Raw genomic sequence first — 23,113 nt, 5'->3', positions numbered from 1 at the left:
AGACTCCAAAAGGACACCAAATAACCATAATTCATAAATACATCATCGCAATCGTCTTAACCTTGATTACAATCCGCATCCAACAAAACTTTACTATCGCGAAGCTGGTTTGCTTTATCCAGCCGATAATCGTAGTTTGTGTATCATCTGTTTAGACGTTCGGTGCAGTCTCTATATTTCACACAGCATGATGCGTGAGGGCTCGTGCTCTTCAGAAACAATCACAGAATATGACAGAGCTCGTGTTTTATAGCGAAACACACAATGGAATGAATAATTCACTGTAAAGTGTCCGTGAGTCACTGTTCTCTCTGCCATCTCTGATGTAATAAGCCTGGACATCTAAGATCATGTAACTGCGTGACGTAAATTACATTAATGACCTCAATTTTATGGGCTTCAGTAATTTATATGCCTTAAATAATTTTAATGCGTTAAGGATTTTGAATTAATTGCATGCGTCAACAGTCCTATTAAATATATATATATATATATGAACATCTTTAGCTATATCGCCCAGCCCTACCAGTTGGTCCACCTTGGTCAAGCTGGTTAGATCAGGTAGAACAATTAACATGGTCAAAATCTGATTAAATGAGATATTAAATGAAATATGAGATATACTCACAGGAAGAGTGAAGCTGCTGTCAGTAAGATCAGAATTATCGTCAGCATCAATCCTCTCTAGAGCCTTTAACAAACACTTCTGCTGCCTGAGAGACAGATAGAGGGTGCAAAGTAAAAAAAATTAAAACCATTTAGTTGCATTCTGCTGTTCTTAACTAAATAATGGTGTATTACAGTTTTTTTGTTGTATTTATTATTAATTTACACTACTTTTCAAATGTTTGGAGTCAGTAAGAAGGTTTTTTTAGGATTTAAATGGATCAAAACTGTCATTAAAGACATTTATAATGTTACAAAATATTTATATTTCAAATAAATACTGTACTTGTTTCTTGAGCAGCAAATCAGCATATTAGAATGATTTCTGAAGGATCATGTGACACTGAACCCCTGGAGTAATGATGCTGACAATTCAGCTTTACCATCACAGGAATAAATAAAATAAATAAATAAAAATTCACATTGAAAACAGTTATTTTAAACTGTAATAATATTTTACTGTTTTTACCGTGTTTTTGATCAAATAAATGCAGCCTTGGTGAGCAGAAGAGGCTTCTTTCAAAACATTACAAATCTTACCAACTCAAACTTTTGAACAGTAGTGTATTTAGATTTAGATTTAATGCTGTCAGTCACACACATTGAGGTGTCTGATAAATACAGCACTGGCTATTTTTAATTACGCCCCCTAAATAGTTGCAAATTAGTAATATAGCAAGTTTTTGTTACTTCAAGTAACTTAACTAACTAAAATCTAGTTTCACAATACTGATGTCTGTTCTGTATGCTTGAGGAATGTATACCTGGGTTCCATGAGAGCGATTCTCCGCATAGCTCTGTTAACCCGATACTGATCATCATCATCATCATCATCATCATCAGCTTCCTCCTCCTTAAAAATATGCAGACAGGCATTTTACACTGTCATCTTAATTAGGCTATATTATCTATCATTTCCATATGAATATGACAAGGCATTGTAGAGTTGTGTGTTGTGAGTGAAGCTGTACCGGTGTGTGTTGGGCCGTCCTCCTCTCCTGTCCTCTCTGCCGGTGTGTTTGCAGCGGTGTGTTTTCTCTCCGCAGGGCCTGAAACACACCGACAGCCGTCTCGTCTGGATCTCTCTGCTCCTGCACCTTACGAGCCGCAGACAGGGGGCGCTCCACACGACTGCACGACACTACAAGACAACAAATCATATTCTGTGCATCGATTCCAGTAGTTAAGCATCAACAACATGCTATTAAACTAATTCTGCAATACTTCAATAAAGAGCTGACCAATATGGAGGGGGAAAATGATTAAAAGAAAATAAAAAAAGCTCCAGGTTTCCCATGCTTGTTTGTGAGGCTTCACAATTCGTAAATGTTGTTATCATATAGATTAATATAATATAATATAATATAATATAATATAATATAATGCTAAATAAAAAATATTCAACAAAATAATAAATATTACTTTTGAAATATTTAACTGTAAAGTTAAGAAAAATGTTTCAATATTTACAACAAATAAAATAATACTTTTGTAAAATCATAATGTCCCTTCTTTAATAAACCCTAAACACACATATATATTTGATAAAATAGTACATTTAAATTATATTGAACTATTATTATTAATAATTTGTGTCACTGAATGAATTGTATTTAATCTAAATCTCTCTGACTTTGTCTGCGATCTGTTTGCTGCAAAGTGGCCTACACCTTATATCCATATTTACTTTAATTTGTTAATGTTTGCAAGCATACACTGATGATTACACTGAGTAAGTGTGAGTGGCGCTTACGTGACATCGCCGGTCTACTTTCACATGCTCTCTCGGTCTGTCTCCTCACGGTCACTGGTTTGGTAGGGATGTACGACTCCACGTTGTCCTTTCTTTTAGCTGAGAGAGAGTGTTCGATCTTTCGTCCACCTGCACACAAACCTTCACTGAAAATATGGACTATCTGCAACTTCATTTTGATGGTTTGTTCCCTTAAAGTGAGGTTAGACACTTGTTCGGTCTATCAGGAATCAAGAACAAAACTAGGGCCGCATTTGGGGGGAAAAAATGAATTGTATTTTTTGTGTGTGTTTGTGTGTGTGTGTGTGGGGGGCGGGTGTAAATGTTGCAATTTAAAAAAAATTATGAGCTCCACGTTTGCTGTGCTTTTTTGTATGGCTTTGCAATTGGCCAAAATGTGTTTATATATCAATATAATTAAATAATAATAATAATAGTTTTATGATTATGATTATTAAATTAAATTGTCAAACAAAACAAGAAATATTACTGTTGTAATAACACTATGTCACTGTAAAAACAAAAACACCTAGTGTTTAAGAAAAATAACACTTTGCTGTCAGAAATCCTCACCTTGTGAGGAGGGGCCAAATTCCAGCATGATGAGGTCACCATGTCCGAGCTGCTTGTTGATTGGCTGGCTTGTGTGTTGGACAGGAAGTGTGAGGTCAGGAAGGCTTTCGCTGCTCTCCTCTCTCTCGATCTGTTCTTCTATCCATTCCTCCTCCGACTCCTCTCCGGCTGAGTCTCGAGTGCTGCGCCTGACGCTCACCTCCAGACTGCGGCGCAAGGCCTGAAACACACGAACACTAGTCAAGCATTGTGTAGGCAGACAAACAATAGCACAAACAAACTATATCAATGATGACAGAATATTCAAAGGCTGAGTGTGTGACATCTGCTCCTGACCTTGACCTGGTCAGGATTCAGAAGAACTCTGTCGACAGGCTCCGGCTCACTGCGTGACCTCTGACCGAGTGAATGAGACACTTTACTGCTTTCATGAGCAGACTGAGAGACAAACACAAGGTCACTACAGCAACAACAACTTTGAAATGCTTTTACAAATGGAAAAATGTTATAGTTAATGTTATATGGCATAGGACCTGATATTTTTGAAAGAACTGTGCTGTGTGTGTTTAACAGACAATGTACGCTAATTTCCTTTATGCCTGGAATACCTGGATAACACACTACTTTTGCCTAAATGTACCAGGGCACATTCATCAATGCAATGCGCTAGTGACAGTATTTGTTTAAATGCTCATTATTTGTTGATTACAAATGCAAAATTTCCATATTTATGCATCTGTGTGAAGAATTACCACAATTACTACATGCAGTAGCAGCCAAAAGGGATTTGTTTTTAATTACCCTACAAGTTTGATTAAACTATAAAAATATAAATATAAATAAATGTATTATAAATATATATATACATAGATACATTTTCCAAGGCCGGACACTATGAGTTATTCATGTTTTTGAATTAATAAATAATTATTCACATCAATAATGATAGCAAAAAAGTTGACTACATTAATTCACCTCAAAATATTGAAGAAAATCCTATTTTAGTTGTTTTAAGACTCGCAACGGTCAGAAGTTGTAATTATGTAATTATGGATGCAACATTACTTCTGAGATGAAAAATGTAATATTCATAGACACACACATATATTCTCACCTCCATATCCACGGTCTCGTCCGGCTCAAAGTCATCGGAGTATATGTGCTCCGGTGAAATCTTCTCTCTACTTCCTTTCCCAGTGCAGATGTAGACAGATTCCTATATTAATGTGCATACAGTTAAAATGCAGAGCCAGAAAGGAGAAGGAAAAAGCAAATCTAGGGTGGGATGAGTGTTTAAATCAGGAATACTAACAGTGATTTAGTTAACAGTGACATTAGTAAACAGCACTAGTCAGGGCATTACCTGCACCCATCGGCGTCTCTGTGTTTTCTCAGGTGCCGTGTGGCTCCTCTGTTTCTGTCGATCTAGTTCACACTCCTCTGCACTCGCTCTGGAGGAATCTGTGTGAACATTCGGCAGGTCACAGGAAGCCTCCGCTCATACATCAGTGTGTGTGTGGTGAGTGTTTACCTGCGGTGCGTGTGTTTCTTTGAGTCGGTGGATGTGTGGTTTTCCTGCCGGATCTGTTGTGAGCCGCATTAGCAGTGTTGATGTGAGCGCCGTTGATGTACAGATTGAAGCCCTGCTCTAAAATCTCCAACTCCTCCTGACGGGGATCTTTCCTCTGCAGTCTCCTCAACGCCCTGAGGGAGAACATTACACATCACACTAGCTGAGCGGCCCACATTCACTGAGGGGAAGAAAGATGCAGGTAGAAAAGCAGGGAAATAGGGGGTTTTAAACCATGGGTTGCTTTAGTGCCCAAAACATTGTTTCTAACTAGTCATGTCCGATGGGTCTAAAAAATGATTTACTCTGTGTTCATTTAAGTTTATTCAGGCAGTCCACACTTAATTTAACCCGCTGATCATCTACTCTCACTGTCCCTATTGGATCAGCAATTAATCGTACATTTTTGATGACATGCATGTGGTTTTATGTCTCACAAACTTAACCATTTGTTTTCTTGTGAGATGACTGTGAGTTTTGTAAGTTTTTAAATTGTCAAAAGTTTGGGCTTGACACAATTTTCTCAAATGTTTTTTTAAAAAGTTTCTTGTGTTCACAAAGGCTGCATTTATTTGATCAAAATACAGTACAATTAACAGTAAAATTGTGAAATATTACTACAAATTTAATTAACTGTTTTTATTTGAATATATAGTAAACTGTTATTTATTCCTGTGATCAAAGCTGAATTTTCGCTGCTATTTTAGCAGTCTTCGGTGTCACATGTTCCATCAGAAATCATTCTAATATGATGATTTGCTGCTCAAGAATATTTCTTATTATTAATATAAATGTTGAAAACAGTTGTGCTATTTCATATTTTTGTAGAAACTATGATACATTTATTTTTTCAGGATTCTTTGATTAATAGAAAGTTCAAAAGAACGTTATTTGAAATAGAAATCTTTTGTAAAATGATACATTTATTTTTAGTAGGTTTAATATTAGAGAACAATAATAGCAATGACTCGAATAGTATTAGACTTAAATGAAATATAAATTGCTGAGATGTGAATGTGTCCCAACAGAGGATTGGTCTCTCTGAATCATGTGTTCTGAAGAACAGTTAGATATTTACTAGCAGCTGAGTTGAAAGACTACACGTCATTTAACGTTACAAATTTCCACATCCAGTTAGAATTTCACTCTAGCAGGTTTTCGGCCAATCAGAGCAGCTCATTAGCACGTCCAATCATGTAGAACGTCACATGGCTGAGCGGCGTCTGCGTGTGATTCCTGCAGCGCTCGTAACTGAACCCATATCGCTCAACCTGAGCTCACACAGTTAACCCATTTTTGTGTTATCTGACCTGTGTTTGTACATTTGTGTCCGGGTGTGTCATCAAACCTGTTTTTGTGCTGAAGGTCGATTAAATATTCATCCAGCTTCTCCTCAGCGGAGGACAGTTTTCCTCCCCTGCTCCTCTTGAGCTCCTGCAGACAACACAAACCCTCTGTATGATCATCAACAATATATGACACACTAGATGATCAAAAACACAGACAGAGAGAAGAGAGTTGAGATGGGAATCATCCTGGTTTCATTTAACCGTTATTTTAATTTCACTGCAAAAAAAAGATTTTTTATTTTTTTGTTTTCTATTACAAATATCTCCACATTCTTAAATCAAGATACTTTTACTTTAGATGCAAAATGACAAAGATATTGAGTTTCTGCCTAAAATAAGAAAAAGAATATCTGCTAAAATCTACCTAATTCAAAGGGAAAACTATTATTTTTCGTACCCTATTGGCAGATGCTTTTTTTCTTGTTTTAAGCATAAACTCACTCATTTTTGATACATTTTTCAGAAAACAAGACTTGATTGATATCTTAAGTTTTTTCTTCTTAGAGTAGTTGTATCTTGATGTATTACAATATCCATGACTACACGCTGTAATTATGAATTTACGGCAGTTCCTGATTCATTTTGAGTTGAACACGATGAAAATATTGACGTTTCAAGCAAGTCGAAAAAACATTTCAACTGATTCAGTAAGGGATTTGATTAACTGAATCAAACTAATAACTCATGAGTTTGGCTGCATCCGAAATCCCATACTTGTAGACTATATAGTAGGCGAAAAACAGCATGTGACAAAAGAAGTATGTCTGAATTCACAGACATAAAAGTGTAGGCAACAAGTACCCAGATGACCTATTGCTTCTGACATGACAATGACAACATGGCGAATGTAGTATGTACAGATTGCATTCATACTTCACACATTAAAACTATATAGAACAGCCTTTTTTAGTGGCCGTGAAGTACTCATTCAAAATATGAACCAACCTATTCAAGAGAGCATGTGATTTCGGATGCAGCCTCAGAGACTGATTTGTGAACGATTCACTGAAATGAATCAGTTCATAAGGAATACACTGGTCATGCTGCATGAGGAAAGACGTGAGAGACAGACATGAAAGAAGAAAGACAGATGTGATAGTCAGGATGACTCTTACAGAATCTGCACTGTTTTTCAATCACAGCATCTGGACACTTGAGAGGAGAGAGAAAAAAGAAAGAATAAGGGAAAAGACAGGGAAGAGAAGGAAACGAAGTGTAAATTAGATTTAAATCAACAAACCAAGGTGATTTTTTTATTTTATTTGCCTCTTGATTGAAAAGAACATTTCAATATGGAGCTTGTGTGTTTCTGTCAGGTGTCCATTGCACATTACACATCACAATTCAGCAATGTAAATCAGTGTAAAATCAGTGTACTGGTGCTGTAACAGATCTATTTGCCCAAACCTACTTGTGCTCAATCACCATGAGCTTTTAGCATAAATAATGTATTTTGAGCAGAAAAGCTGCAATAAGAATAAATTTCAAATACCTTGTTTTATAGCTGTCCTTTTCAAAGGAAATTTAATTCATATTATTATTTATTGAAACACATCTGTGCATCATCTCAAAATCTCATATTAAAATATCCCAGCCTGGCACTATAATCTAATATATAACCTGTTAAACAGATCGAGCTGTCAGAAAAATTGTTTATTACAGATAAGTCTGAAATAACAGTGTTATTTTAGCATCACTGAGTTATATATATAACTCTCACTCTCTCTCTCTTCCACACATATATATATAAAATTAGCTTTTATTTTCCATTTTCATTTTGCAAGCAAGCAAGAGCAAGCAATTTGGTTGTGAGTTTTATCACTTTTATTAATTTTTTAAAAATATGTCTATGGTTTTATTAATTTTATTTAGTTTTAGTTATTTTGATAAATCAAGTTAAACTAGATTAAAACGACGCTGCCTATTTATGGAATAAAATAATGGAAAATGAAAAAAAAAAAATATATATATATATATATATATATATATTAGTGATGAGATACTCATTTATTTATTTCATGGTTTTAGTTTTAGTTTATTATACGGTCTGAACATTGTTTATTTTTAGTGTGCCTATATGGAAATAAAATGGAAACAATAAAAAAGTAGAAACTGCTAAAAGAAATCAAGCAGCGCAGATCTCAATCATACTCGAAAAGAGAAAAGAGACATTAGTTAGCTAAAACTTCATAACTTTAACAGATGGAAGAGTAACTAATTAACATTATATGACTTTAAATACAGTAACTCTATTGATTGTTTATACTGTATGTGTTTCTATACAGACCTATATGTTTAATAATGCTTTGTCAATGTAAAGCTTTTGTTTTCACCAGATTTCAAAGCTTATTATGGAACCAGAAACAAATACTGTATTCCAAACGCTAACCTGGACTTACCCCTGATATATCAGCTATACAGATTGATCACACAGCACAGATGGCAGATGTTTACATGCTGAAAACTCTCGTTAGCCTCTCTGCTAACAGCACACACAAACCCTTTCCGACATTAAACTGTACGTCAAAACCCATCATATTCACTCTGGGATTCATTTATAAACATCCTGAAATAAACAAGTTGGATAATAAAAGCTGTCAACTTACAGTCCATGACATTTCTCAGCTGAAATCGCCTTTCTGTTTGCTAGACTGTCACTGAGCGTCGGTGTTGTGGAGTTCAGTGAGGCTGGTAACCAGGAGAGACGCTGACCAATCACAGCGCGTCCTCTGAACGCAGACCCCGCCCACACATCTGCTGCGGGCTAGTAAATGACCAATCACAGCACGATGGAGAAAAATAGGCCCGCCCACAAAACAGTGGAGGGAGCTCCTGCAACAAGGAGAGATGCTGACCAATCACAACACGCAATCTCATTAGAAGAACCCGCCCACACGGCTGAGCGCAACAAAATGCTTGTTCAATAACGCTTCTATAAACTTTGATAAATGTACATTGATTTTTTACTGTCTTCTTGGATAGACTTTACATTGGATGTAACGCCAAAGTTTCATAAAACAATATAATTCAAAATATTGAATTGTATTAATACTAACTAAAAAACAAAATTCACAAAATCACAAATATTTTGCAAATTTGCATACTGGAAACCTTTTAAATTATGCAAAAACTGACTGTCATAAAATCTAAAAAGAATTATGTTTATAATAAATTCTCTATTTATTTATTTATAATATCTCTATTAATTGTTATCATACCAGTAGTATGATTTTGTCTGTTGTTGCATATTAGTACTTAAAATAGAAATGGACCATTTCTGTCATGCATCAATTTATGAACACAGCAATTTTTATAATAAGAATATGCTTGTGTTTTCATTAAAACAAGAAGTTCAGAAATATTCTCTGATCAACCTCACAGACTTATCAACCAAACAAGTCGATTGCACGAAAATTGAAAGGATGGAGAATGCAAATAAAGAGCTAAAGTTTGCCTTTGCTTAGGGAAGAACGATGGTGTCAAATTTGAATTTAATTCATTTTTTTAACCATCTTTGAAATGTTGATAATACCACAGAATCCATCAAATCCATTGATAACTGTTTGTTGTTTTCCCTCAAAAGTGATGTCACTTCCTTTTGTTATTTAAATAGATTTTACAAAAGACTAACAGGATGGAAATATCAAGGACACAGAAAAAAATTATACGAATTGATTACCAAATAAAATAATATTGCTCAAATGACAAGTTTGATTAGTGGAAAGGGGTGGTGATGGCGCAGTGGATAAGACACATGCTTTTGGTGTGAGAGACCCGGGTTCGAATCCACTGTGAGACACCAATGTGTCCCTGAGCAAGACACTTAACCCCTAGTTGCTCCAGAGGCGTGTGACCTCTGACATATATAGCAATTGTAAGTCGCTTTGGATAAAAGCGTCAGCTAAATGTAAAATGTAAATGAAAAAACGCCTGTAATATTTATTAATAAATTGACAGATTTCCATTAAACGTTGACATCCATTCAAACTAAAAGGAGTGAAGGTCTGTAAAATCCATCCAAATTTTACATTTTTAATATACTGAGATGAAAGAAAAATAATAGTATTTCCAACTTCAAAACTATTTAGTTTAACATTTTACCCAATATATTAAGACATAGTACTGCATAGTACCAATAATAAAGTCTGATTTTATGGTAACTAAATGTCAGAGATCCGAGTGAATCATTATTTAAAAAAAAACACTAAAATCCAATGTTCAACACATTTTTATTCATTATAAACTGTATCATTTATATAAAACCAGACACAAAAGATGAAATGAAATCACTTTGAATAAAAAAAAATAATAATAATGTAAACTGTAAAATAAAAGGAAAAAGATCACAGCAGACATCCAACTGCAAATTAATCTGTATTTCCCCACGCACGCGCACACAATCACACGCACACACACACACACACACACACATACACCTGACCGTTGAGAATACATGAGTGAATAGAAGAATGAATGAACGAATGAATGCATCAGAATCGACATGAATGATAAGAAGAAAATAAGATCAGGGAAGCACATAAGAAATGAGGTTGAGGGCTTCAGAACATCAATCACTGCAGTCTGATGTTAAACACAAGCAGTTTTACCACCACACACACTCCTCAGCCAACAGAAGCCCAAATACAACCCTTCAAAGCAGCAGTTATGCTGACATATGCATGTGTGGGTTTCTTTAGTGCATGTGTGTGTGTTTGAGTGTGAGTGTGAGTGTGAGTGTGAGTGTGAGAGTGTGAGTGTGAGTGTGAGTGTGAGTGTGTGAGTGTGAGTGTGAGTGTGTGTGTGTGTGTGTGTATTCAAACTCGGTAGGCAGCTGACAGAATTCCCTTTTCTTTGGCGTGCAGGTGAATCCCAAAATATTAGCGAGAAGAAACCGCTCTGGATGAAATCTGAATTTTAAAACAAATTAAATGAACAACAGCAATAACTTAAATAAAAGTGCTTAAAAAAACAATTCGTTTGGAGCCCTTTCATTAAAACAAAAGTCAAGAGAGCGCACTGGGATGCCCAATGCAATAAGACCAAAGATTTCATAACAATATCTAGAATCCGGATGGAGAGTGACGGGCTCAGAAACACCTCCACACACACACACACATCGTCCAGAATTCACCACCATCCCAAAAAACATCGTCCCTCAAGGTCCCGGCCACATCGACGAAGCCTCACAGTCCACAGGAGGATCCGTCTCAAATCCCTCGTGCACTCGTTCTCTCCTCCGCCTCTCCGTCTCCCACTCCACGAACGAGTCGAAGAGGCTGGGCCAGGCCTCGTCCTCGCTGTAGTTGCTGAGGTCCTGCCCGATGCTCTGCGTGAAGTTCAGAAACATGTTCCAGGTGTCGCGGGATATGCCGCGCACGGCGCACGGGTTGTCCGAGAGGAAGTCGAGCCAGCGCTCCAGCACCGGGGGCGAGTCCAGCGTGAAGACGAGCCGCCACAGGGCGATGGCGATGGAGCGCTGGAGAGAGCGCTGGCCCTGCTCCGCGTCCAGCCCGAACTGGAACGTGAACCGGTAGAGATCTTTGAAACTCTCCTCTCCTCGAGACTCCTCTAGCAGCACGGAGAACCGGGAGCAGATTCCTGGGATACTGTCAGCCTGGATCGCCTTACAGCCGTCCACAAACTCCCTCCTGAGACACACACACACACACACACACACACACACACACTGGGATTTGACATTGCAACTGAGGATGATTCTTGAGGCAAGGATGCAAACAGGATGCAAAAAAATGTTATTTGAATTTAGGTAAAAGGAGTAAGATTTATGTTAGATAATTTTGTGAATGAGTTTTTTTGTATTTTCCATTTTTATTGTTTTTTTATCAGTTGTTATTATTATTTTAGTATATCAAGTTAAACTAAATAAAAATGAGAAATGATGCCATGGCAACTAGCTGAAATATATTTCTAATGGTTTTAGTTAACTAGAACAACTCTGATGATTCATAGAACTACTATGGGTATAATTTTTAATTATACATTATGTTTTTTCAGTATGGATTGCCTATAAACATTTTATACATACAACCAGAAACATCAGATGATTATTAATAATCATTGTTTAAACCGTTTCAAAGTTTGGAATCAACAAATCTGCATTTATTTGATCAAAAATACAGTAAAAACAGTAATATTATGAAATATTATATTATTCCTGTGATCAAAGCTAAATTTATCATCAAGATTACTCCAGTCTTCAGTGTCACATGATCCTTCAGAAATCATTCTAATATGAGGGTTTGCTGCTCAAGAAACGTTTCTGATTATTATCAATGTTGAAAACAGTTCATATTTTTGTGGAATCCATGACACATTTATTTCAGGATTCTTTGAGGAATAGAAAGTTCAAAAGAACAGCATTTATTTGAAATAGAAATCTAAATAATGTCTTTACTGTCACTTTTTTCCTAGGGAACTCAAACTTTTGAATGGTAGTGTATATAACTCTTTTTAAAATGAATTATACTATTATTTAAGACATTTATTTTATAAAACAGTGGAAGAAGCATTTGTTGACTTTTGACCCTCAAACGAAAGTAGCAAGAGATATTTTCTTCTGTATTGTTGACTGTATTGTACTGTATTATCTTCTTGACGTATATCCAAGTGAAATAGATTATAAAAAAAGAATAAAATGTAGGAGGCGGAGTCATGGACTTGAGTCGGATCTGAATGAAAGCATACAGTCTGTTGTAAGAACAGGGCGGTGTTTAAACGGACAAAATGATTGGAGAAGTTTGGCATATGTAAACAAATTAAATCAATTGGTCAAAATTAAGAAAATTAAACATGCATGGATGATTTGTTCACAATAAGATCTATAACATGCATTTACAAAATAGATAGTGTGAAAATTAATGCCGATTGAAATAGGGATAAAAGACCCTGACAAACACACGTCTGCACATGGTGTAATTGCAACACTTTGACGAGATGAAGCAATCTTTGCAAGAGTGTGTGTGTTTGTGGAGGAACTGTGACTAATGATCTCACACCAGTGTAACATCTGCGCCCGCAGACACCACTGCTATTCAACAACAAAACTGTGAAAACATCTTTTAACAACATTTTTATAGCTTTGTTTTCTTCAACTGAAATTCACTATTCTTGCCTCTTACCTTTATAATACCCACAATGCTGTGCTGTAGAACTCGGTGGCTGTTCAGAATGCAATCCTATCAATCTGCTTCGACCATATCTTATAAATGTGTAATTCGGCAAGTAGCATCCAGTTATCATGGCTTAAATAATTATGATGATTCAATTTTGACTGTTAAACAATGAAAGAACGGTTACAAATGAGGATTTATGTCTTTTGTTGCACATTAAATAGAAGGTCAATCTGTGTGCATTGCATTTTGGTATACAGTAATCAATTAGACGGCATGAATACTGAATGATTCCCACATTTAAAGCACACACAAAAACAAATGTGCTTCACCTGCCGTTTTGGATGGATTTTCTTGTGAAGCAGTGCATTCTGGGATTGTGTTCTCAAAGTTTGGGGTCAGTAAGTAAGAGTGACAGTAAAGACATTTATAAAAATATATCAGTTTCCACAAAAATATGAAGCAGCACAAATGTTTCCAACATTGATAATAATCAGAAATGTTTCTCGAGCAGCAAATCATCATATTATACTGATTTGTGAAGGATCATGTGACACTGAAGACCGGAGTAACGATGCTGAAAATTCAGCTTTGATCACAGGAATAAATTACAGTTTAAAATACATTACAATAGAAACGCTTATTTTAAATTATAATGATATTTCACAGTATTACTGTATTTTTGATGAGATAAATGCAGCCATGGTGAGCAGAAGAGATCTCTTACTGACCCCAGACTTCCCGGTAGTGTCTCGTAACCGTGTCTGTATGTTTTTAAACTCCTCCACACATCAAACTCACCTTGTAAACTTGCACATGGTAGCGGCCTGGAACTTCCACGCCAGCACCAGAACTCTGAACTCGGCCGGGTCGACGCACAGATCGTTGCAGAAGCGCTCCATCCCCTCCTCCAGGATGGCATCCTCGTGCTCGTCTTTATAACGCGAGAACATGTCGTGTATCCGAGCGAGCGACACTCCGTCCCCGTCCTGCGTGGCCTGATCCCGCCGCACGTCCAGCGCTGAGAGCGTCGGAGCCACGCTGCCCTCCACGGTGACCTCGGGCACTTTGGTGCCGTTGAAAATAACGTCGACAGAAGACTTGGCGACTTCCTCCTTGGGTGCGCCGCCAGTGCCGCCTTTCTTTCCGTGAGATTTCCCGGCGTCGCTCTTACTGCCCAGAGAGGACGTGGGGTTTTTGCATTTAGTCACACACTGACCCATGTCGCTCTCGTTCTCGTGTTGGTTTCGGAGGTCTTCCTTCAGGTCCAGCCGACCCCTGCTAGACGCCCACTGGCTGACGGACAGCAGTCACCATGCCCTGAGGATTCAGATCAAACACTCATCATGGGGAATCAAACCTGTCACTGTTAAGCATCACTCAAATATTAAGCGTCACACTTTAGATTAGGGTCCAATTCTCACTGTTAACTACGACTATTACTGCTTATTAATAGGTATTGGGTACGATTGAGGGATGTAGAATATGGTCATGCAGAATAAAGACTTTAAAGGGATAGTTCACCCTAAAATGAAAATTCTGTCAGTAATTATGTTGTTCAACCCTGTAAGACCTTCGTTCATCTTCGATATTTTTGATGAAATCTGAGAGCTGGATCACTCCTCCATAGGCTTCTTGAAGGATTGAACTTGCAGGCCCCGAAAAGTCATTAAAGACATTGTTAAAATAGTCCAAGTGACTACAGTGGCTCAATCTTAAGTTTATCAAGTGACGAGAATACTTTTTGTGCGCAAAAACTAACAAAAATAACGACTTTATTTCAACTATTCATTTCCTTCTCTGTGGGCCTCGAGTCAGTTCACTAGTGTGATAGCGTAGAGCTTCTGTGTTGTACGTCACACGCATCACACACATGACCAGCGTCGGCCAATAGTGAGCCTACGTTTGACATAGCTCTACGCAATCACACTAAGCTAACTGACTAGAGGCCCACAGAGAAGGAAATTAATAGTTGAAATAAAGTCGTTATTTTTGTTTGTTTTTGCGCACAAAAAGTATTCTCGTCGCTTAAGATTGAGCCACTGTAGTCACTTGGACTATTTTAACGATGTCTTTAATAACCTTTCGGGGCCGGCAAGTTTCAATCCCTTAGAAGCCTATGGAGGAGTGATCCAGCTCTCAGATTTCATCAAAAATATCTTAATTCGTCTTCCGAAGATGCACGAAGGTCTTACGGGGTTGAACAACATGAGGGAGAGTAAATACTGACAGAATTTTCATTTTTGCGTGAACTATCCCCTTTAAATGTGCTAATAAACAGCAAATATCCTAGTAATATGTATGCGAATAACCAGCTAGTTAACAGTGAGAATTGGACCCTAACTAAAGTGTTAGCATATTAAGTATTTTAAGTGGCTTGTTTTTTGTCTGCTTGTGCTTTGAAGTAATTTTGTTTGCATTTGTGTGCCTATAATATTCTTCTGTTTATGTTTACTAAAATGTAAATGTTATTCTTGTATAATGTTACATTTACATGATAGATACACACAAGTGCTCATGTTAGTTAATGTACATTGTTCCTTAACAAATAAAAACATAAACATAAAGCATCACTGGAATATTAAGTATAGAGTCAATTATGATTTCATGCTCACATAATATGAATTAAAATCCAGCTGGTCTTTCTGAGGGTAAATGTCAAAGATTCTCACAAGCTTTTCATCCCACTTCCAAAGAACAATGTCAGATGAATCTGTATTGCACGTACATTGTTCCTCTTTCCAAGTCCACACAAACAAAGTTCCCTAGATGAACCTGAGCTACACTTCCTTCCACACATCTCACTGTGGTTAACACTCCCTATACTGCTTTCTTAACTTGGGAATTTTCTTTTTCATTTTAAAGGCAAACCTGAAGAACAAAATATTGAATCATCATGTGCGCAGATTTCTCATTTCCTCTGAACAAAGAAAGCCAGTTAAACAGTGTGCTAAATTGCGCCCTGCCAGTGAATCAGAGTATGGGCAGGACATTAACTAACCAGTGTGGCGAGATCCACTCAGTGTGGTTGTTACTCTAGTAATCAGTGTGTGCCAGAACGCAGAGGGCGAATCTGGCGCTCCTCCTGCATTCTGATTGGCCACAGAGATAGATCCTAAACGCTTCCACTATGACATTAACAAACGTACCTAAAAACTGTGTTACTAGGCCAGGACGAGTGACACAGACCAGGCTAAACGTCGAGGGATCCGATCTGAAGTTCTTAGAATAACTGTTTGTTCTGTTTGCAAGAGCTCTACAATGACTTTGAGGAATGAGAACAAGTGTGTTCATAAAAAAAAATCATAATTCAAATGTGGGCTTTTTTTGTTTCTGGGCTTTGTTTATGTGTTCAACATTACATAAGATGCATGATGTCTCTCTTCTGACTTATTTTCTCATGCAGTGAGAGTTTTCTTACGGTGACAATTCTGTTATGCTTTTGAAATTCAAACAAACCAATATAAAATGAACAATAAACTATAGAATGTGTCAAATATGAATAAGCAACATAATTATCCATGACAGGAATACAATATTTAAGGGCCTCATTTTTTTTTTTTTTTGCCATTTTGTCGATTTATAACCTTTGCCTAACAACGTCCTTCAGCTCTGACAAATATATATATATATATATATATATATATATATATATATATATATATATATACCATACAATTAGAATATATGATATATATATATCTTAGCAACACTTGTGCACCTCTAATGCACAGTTATAATATATAATATTATCTATACAAACTTATCTATTCATTGTTACATCTTTAGAAAGTATAATGCATTAAAACAAGGAATCTGCAAATATTATAATGCATTTTACCTTTGGTAATATATAAAAAATAAAATCACTATAAGTAAATATTAAGATAAAAAAAAAAATATATATATATATAAATAAAATATGAATGAGATATTTGAAAAATTATAAAGTAGAATATTTGCATTTTACTTGTTATTATAGTTATATTAATTTTTTTATTTTACAAAGGATCTATTTCACAGATAAAGGACATTGATATACTTGACATGCAGCAGCCTTGAGTGGTTATTATATAACAAAAATATTTTTTTTAATATTTAAATCTAGTATCATCCTTCCGCTTGTAGGTCTATAGTGACATGTACGTTAACAGCCGGCCTCTATGGATGCAGTGCTTGTGTTTGTGGCTATCAGAACAGGCTCAGAGCGACTACATCACCATGGATCAGGAACACGCGTGTTGTGCAGTGGTACGGGACACACTCACCCAAATCCCCGATCAGTGAACCGACGTGTCATCTGAGGAAACTCCATGGAGACGGCCGGAACATCCGCTAGCCTGAGCCAAAGAGCAAAGCAAAAGTGACAGAGCGATCAGAATATGATACGGCGCACAGAAACACACCATCTAAACCATCTACACAACACACCTCAATCCTCCGAGACACTTTCACACACCTGATCCCCATGCTCAAACTACTAACTAACTAACCCACAACACAATACCCATGAGCTAACCTAAATAAAACAGGCTAAATCGGAGCTGGGTTACATTAGAGGTGTTGGATTGCTGATGTGACCAGTGCCACGATTAAATGACACATAACCTGAAAGCGGCCATCGTCATAGCAGCATAAACCTGATTAGGATGTGGGCAAAAATTGGGGGGAAAGGTCATAGGTCAAGGCCATGAACAAATTTGCAGGTTAATAATCAGCAAGAAACCCAATTTACTTCCCATTATGTGATGCATTTACTAGTATAACAGGATGTTCAATGAATTTATAAGATGGTGAATGTAAGTAACATGGTAATTGGATATTTACTGATGTGCAAGACATATCATGGGACTGTATGATTAGCATATTCATTTACCAAAGTATTTACATGCCGCTCCAAATTACTCAAAGGAATACCAAGGAACTAAAAACACAATAGCACAGGTATATTAAGGCACAGCTTTTCAATCTTTTAGACGTCACAGACCCCCACACTAAAATTTAAAAGCAATCCATATAGTTTCTTGAGGAAAGACCCAATTTATACTGTAAATAATTAATATTATAAATATGTCTAAAGTATTATTTGGAAAATGTCTAGTTACTATTAAGCTATATCATGTTGTTTTCTCTACTCATTATAGTACTGTACTGTTATTTACTCTTTTATTCACACATTTTAATATTTTGTTATTCATTTAAATCTCGTTTTGTTATTTAAAATTGTTTCTGGTACTAAGGTTCTTCAAAGGATATCATGGTTAAACCACAGTAAATGGCACTTCTTAGGTGAAGATAACTCGGGTTTAATGTCAATCCATATCAATTTTATGATATTAAATGTCCTTTCCTCTAACAAAATCTATTTTATATAGTATATAGACAGATGCTTACACGGATGTTGTGTACATAGGCAGTATTTTTAAGAGCATCTAAAATATTTGTGGGGCATCTATTTAATATATTTAAGGCATCATAAGCGATATTTGATCCCAATAATTCTGTTTAGCAAAGTCGCTCACTAGATTTGAGCCACAGCCAAGAGTCTCGATCAGTATAAATGAGAAACTTTCCCTTTAAAATTATGATTAACTGTCCATATATACAGCAAATACACTCCATATCCTCCCTAAACAAGCTCTTCAATTATACTGATAGTTCTGATATATTAATATACGACTGTTTGTGAGTAATGAAATAGTCGATATGACAGGTAAAGTCTTTTAAAGAGCTGATCTCATGTTAGCAGCTTAGCTGATTAGCTTCAGACAAGTCTGGATCATTTATACACAATACACTTCATGTAAACTATAAAATGTGTAAATTCCGCACATAAACACAGCGGATATCTGAACTGGAGGCGTTTGGTGTTGATTTACCTGTAGAAAGATGATGAAATAGCTCAGAATCAGCGCATCCCTGCTGTCACGCTAAAGCTAAAGCTAATCCCACCCTCCAGCCGAACCGGATCGGTTCTGAATCTCTGTGTAAAAGCAGGAGAAAGGGCTTCTCTTTGTGTGCTTCTGATGCTCTTTGGGTCATTAGATGGTCATAGTTGGCATTTCCCCCCTCATCACTTCCTACAGACGAACCTGAGCCTGAACCCGAACCGAACCTGCGCTGATCCGGACCGGCTCCGGTAAAATCACCCCCTTTACCGGCTCCCACTACTTTGGACCGTTTCTGGGGGGACGGAGATGATCCTGAGGGACTCGATACGGCCGCACAGAACCAGGGAAACGCGGATCGGCCGCTGATTGATCGCAGTTTCTCTTTTTGTTTGGGTTCGAGGGAGTATGCGTACAAGCGACGCAGGCGTAACTGGCACAATCATCTCTCAGATACGCGAATGCGCAACATGGGTGCGTTCCGGATTAGTTTGAAACAACCCCCCCCCCCCCCCCCCCCCCCCGCAGTTCGAGACGTCATCCTTCGCAAGCACGTGGACGCTGGAGTGCGGAAGTGCGGAGATGTTCACATAAGCTGTATTGATCTGATCACACATAGGTAATATTTATTTCATCAGGAAGTAGAGATAATGAGCAGCTTGATTATTAATGCATTCAACGGAAGACTTTAACAATTGTAATGTATGTCAAGGATATTTCAAATCTCTTATTGACAGCCATCCAGTTTACCTAACAGTAACGCAGAGGTCACGCACAGATTTCTGTTTTTATAAAGTTTTGTACGCATTCTATTTATTACTGAATAATACGGATTATTTCAACATAAATACGCAGCATGCTCATTACTTATATATACATATATATACATATATATATATATATATATTATTTTATGTATATATATATATCATGCTGCTGATTATATATGAATATAACTGCTGCATAATTGTAGAAATTATATATACACATGTGTGTGTGCGTATATATTAATGCTATCAAATCATTTAATCGCATCTAACAAGCTTTTTTACATAATGTGTGTACACATATGTATGTGTGTGTGTACATACACATGTGTATGCATAACGCCCTTGTCAGGTTCTTCTAACATGTATAGTATTGTGTTAGTTGATGTTGACAGGTGGTCCGGATGTCTCGTCCACATGTGCTGTGTCTCTACAGGAGGGTCCTGCGAGTGGCACGCAGTTGGAAAGCTCAGTCTGCTCTTCCTCAGGACACTGACACCGAGAGGAAGTATATCGCTCAGGAGGCTCGGACCCTCTTCAGACAGAACCAGCAGGTGTGGAGCGACCTCATGTCACCTGAGGACCTCTGAGACAGCTCATATCTATAACATGTTCTTGTATCTTCTCCCTGCCCTAGATAACAGATCCAGAATCAATCCAGAGATGCATTGAAGAGTGTGAAGCTCGGATAGAGATTGGTCTGTATATTATATCAAATGCTTCATTTATGAGCTGAGAAATAATGTAATTTGTAAGAAATTTTTGGGTGTTATCAAATAACAGGTGATCTGCTAAAATTATTTGTATTTTGTTTTTCATGGCAGGACTGCATTATAGGAACCCCTATCCCAGACCAGTAAGTACCTCCAAATAAGATCATAAGCACTAATAATAATCCTGATATATTTGTGAATAGAATGGTGATCTCATGAATAAATATCTTTATATATATATCCCAAAATTTTCATTAATATAATGCATTTTTTTATATATTTGGGGTGAAATATGACTTTGTCATGTTCTTGGCATTTTACAAAGATTTAGGTCTGTATTTAAGACAACTATTTATGAATTTCTTTATTAAACGTTATTTATTAATTCAATATTGTGATAATATTGCCATTACTTCATATTTCTTCAGGTTCTGAAATATGACTTTGAAATGTTTCCCGGCAGTTTTTGTGAGATTTACACACTGATATGTCATAAATCTTTTTTCTCAGACATATCTTCCACCGATGGGTCTGGCCACTCAGAAAGGTAGAAAGCTGCGAGCTCAGCAGAGACTGCGGAAACAAGCCAAACCTGTGTACCTACAGTCTCAGGATGAGACCTGACACTAGCAGATGTCTTAAAGTGTGTAGGACATTGTGTTGAAAAACACCAGGGAACATTATAAAGGTTGACAGTTCATGTTGTTCATAGCTTAAAAGGGCTGGATTATGAAACAGATCAGTGCAATTACTCTCACTGCCAGTGTAAAGCATGATGAGTGCTAATGTGAGCTGTTTTGATTCATGTTAAAAGGTGTATTTATTTTGTTGTTATATACTACATTGTATAAAGGTCTCAGTTAATGTTGCATCTTAAGTATCTAGCTGCGTTTCAATTCGTTTATTTCTCATCATTCATTAAACTTTTGTGTTTAAACTAGAAATGGTTTCTGCACATCTAATCAGCACAGAAGTCACCATGAAACGGAAGTTGCCCTATTGTGACGTATATATTTGAGTGAAATGGCTTCTCAAACAAGAAACAATGTAGGGAGGGGCTTGATTTAGTGCACGGGGAATTGATTGGATGGTTGTGGTTTGCTATTGGTGGATCTCATGTGAGTGACAGGTTGCTCCGCCCTCACACCAATAAACACGTCATCAGAGAAGAGATGTAGCAAGAGTGAGGGGAAGCTATTTTGATTAAGGTTTACAAGGCACATGAATTTAAAAACAATGTGCACAGATAAATAATTTATAAATACGGCAAAAAACAAGAATTGTCCATTTTGATTACATGCCGACTTTAACGTCTAAAGAATTACACACTTCTGCTTTAAGCCATTTTGTTTTATTATTCCATACAATTATATTAAAAGGAACCACAATATGCTAATGAGTGCTGTATTGTATTTAATATTTTTAGTTTTTTTTCATATGTTTGGCATGTTAAAATGTAAACACACTGAAAATCTGCTGTGGATGCGCTCAGTTGTCGAGTTGGCACAGACAGGCGACGCCGCGGTTGATCCAGTGTTTCTGGGGCTTGTCCGAGGGCAGCTCGATGGACAGAACGTAGTTCGTGGAGTGACCAGTGGTGGAAAGAGTCCCGCGCCTGGCGCTGGTCTTGTACACGGGACAGATGTAAACGCTCTCGTGCAGGAAAGTTGCGCTCTCTCCGGGCTTCAGCCAGATTATGGGCAGCATGTCGAAGAGAACTTTAGGAACAGACTCACCGATAACCATTTTCTCCCGATCCCAACGCGCTCCCTCGAGGAAAAGCCCACGGACGTACGCCCCATCCTCCGGCTTCTCCTCCATGTGCGTTTCCTGCTTACAGACCTAAAAGAGAAGCACATTATTATATACTGGTCATAAGTTAGGGGTCATTTTATTTTATTTTTTATATAAATAAATACTTCCAATTAGCAAGGACTTATTAAATTGACAGTAAAGAAATAATGTTGCAAAAGACTATTTTAAATTAATGCTGTTCATTCAAGGTATTAATGTATTACAGTTAAAACAAAATTAAGCAGCACAACTGTTTTCAACTGATAATAATACATGCTAATACTTAGCAAATCATCATATTAGAATGATTTCTGAAGGATCATGTGACACTGAAGACTGGAGAAATGCTGAAAATTCGGCTTTGATCACAGGAATAAATTACACCTTACTATATTAATTGTAATAACATTGTTTTCAGCTGAATTAACCAGTGAGTATGATATATCTAAATGAGTTTAGAATATCAATGTTTAAGAAACATTTATTTATTAAGCACAGATCACCCTCTTTCTCATACGCTCTCAGTTCACTATCTTATCGGCACACAAACCTCATACTCGAAGCCGATGAAGTCGATGGGGATGGTGTACTTCCGAGCGAAATTCTGAGACACACCAGTGAGGAACGACTGAGTAAAATAGAACGCAGATACCCAGAACACAGATGGAGGGCCGTTATCAATCCAGTCCTAAAGCACACACACACAAAGATGGCTGAAAATTTTGAAACCAATTGGTGAGTAGTGCTAAATTGTCACAACTGGTTTCAGTAATCTCAGAGAACGCATTGGCTGACCTATGTATATGTACTTACTTATTACACCTAGTGCAGCACACTACACACTACAAGAACAGAGACTCTGCTTAAATAAATAAAAAAAAGTTTTCTTTTAGGTTGCATAAAGATCTCA

General features: G+C 37.0%; 4 protein-coding genes across 11 annotated transcripts in view; 1 reads left to right on the top strand and 3 right to left on the bottom strand.

Annotated features, from left to right (window-relative positions):
• The window catches only part of katnip (katanin interacting protein), a 27,473-nt gene extending 18,849 nt beyond the window's left edge, over positions 1–8,624 (bottom strand). For 2 of the 4 annotated variants that reach the window (XM_077219323.1, XM_077219324.1), the window contains exons 1-12: positions 8,518–8,594; positions 7,027–7,063; positions 5,911–5,996; positions 4,524–4,696; positions 4,356–4,453; positions 4,107–4,208; positions 3,329–3,430; positions 2,993–3,212; positions 2,420–2,548; positions 1,638–1,807; positions 1,431–1,519; positions 629–713 (exon numbers count right to left, since the gene is read on the bottom strand). In XM_077219323.1, the coding sequence (XP_077075438.1) occupies positions 629–713; positions 1,431–1,519; positions 1,638–1,807; positions 2,420–2,548; positions 2,993–3,212; positions 3,329–3,430; positions 4,107–4,112 (801 nt within the window). In that variant the 5' untranslated portion in view covers positions 4,113–4,208; positions 4,356–4,453; positions 4,524–4,696; ... (1 more) ...; positions 7,027–7,063; positions 8,518–8,594. Of the gene's footprint in view, positions 1–628; positions 714–1,430; positions 1,520–1,637; positions 1,808–2,419; positions 2,549–2,992; positions 3,213–3,328; positions 3,431–4,106; positions 4,209–4,355; positions 4,454–4,523; positions 4,697–5,910; positions 5,997–7,026; positions 7,064–8,517 lie in introns of all 4 variants that reach the window. The other 2 variants (XM_077219321.1, XM_077219322.1) reach the window with 1 other exon arrangement.
• A 1,499-nt stretch (positions 8,625–10,123) lies between these two features.
• Positions 10,124–19,422, bottom strand: dcun1d3 (defective in cullin neddylation 1 domain containing 3). The gene is made up of 4 exons (XM_077219320.1): positions 18,921–19,422; positions 17,310–17,381; positions 13,843–14,361; positions 10,124–11,559 (listed from the first exon to the last, which is right to left on the bottom strand). The coding sequence occupies exons 3-4, from the start codon at positions 14,262–14,264 to the stop codon at positions 11,067–11,069; spliced, it is 915 nt and encodes a 304-aa protein (XP_077075435.1). The 5' UTR covers positions 14,265–14,361; positions 17,310–17,381; positions 18,921–19,422; the 3' UTR covers positions 10,124–11,066.
• Positions 19,423–19,460: 38 nt separating this feature from the next.
• Positions 19,461–21,805, top strand: lyrm1 (LYR motif containing 1). Its single transcript, XM_077219319.1, has 5 exons — positions 19,461–19,548; positions 20,079–20,250; positions 20,334–20,394; positions 20,521–20,552; positions 20,920–21,805. The coding sequence occupies exons 2-5, from the start codon at positions 20,101–20,103 to the stop codon at positions 21,031–21,033; spliced, it is 357 nt and encodes a 118-aa protein (XP_077075434.1). The 5' UTR covers positions 19,461–19,548; positions 20,079–20,100; the 3' UTR covers positions 21,034–21,805.
• The window catches only part of dnah3 (dynein axonemal heavy chain 3), a 46,217-nt gene continuing 44,848 nt past the window's right edge, over positions 21,745–23,113 (bottom strand). For all 5 annotated transcript variants that reach the window (XM_077219316.1, XM_077219315.1, XM_077219314.1 and 2 more), the window contains 2 exons: positions 22,754–22,891; positions 21,745–22,251 (listed from right to left, as the gene is read on the bottom strand). In XM_077219316.1, the coding sequence (XP_077075431.1) occupies positions 21,898–22,251; positions 22,754–22,891 (492 nt within the window). In that variant the 3' untranslated portion in view covers positions 21,745–21,897. The remainder of the gene's footprint in view (positions 22,252–22,753; positions 22,892–23,113) is intronic.

Source organism: Siphateles boraxobius, unplaced genomic scaffold (assembly GCF_051911475.1).
Source record: "Siphateles boraxobius isolate OS27281-9 unplaced genomic scaffold, OSU_SipBor_1 12, whole genome shotgun sequence".
Taxonomy (NCBI): Eukaryota; Metazoa; Chordata; class Actinopteri; order Cypriniformes; family Leuciscidae; genus Siphateles; species Siphateles boraxobius.
The sequence above is the reverse complement of the archived record's forward strand: the minus strand, read 5'-3'. Positions and strand labels throughout refer to the sequence as shown.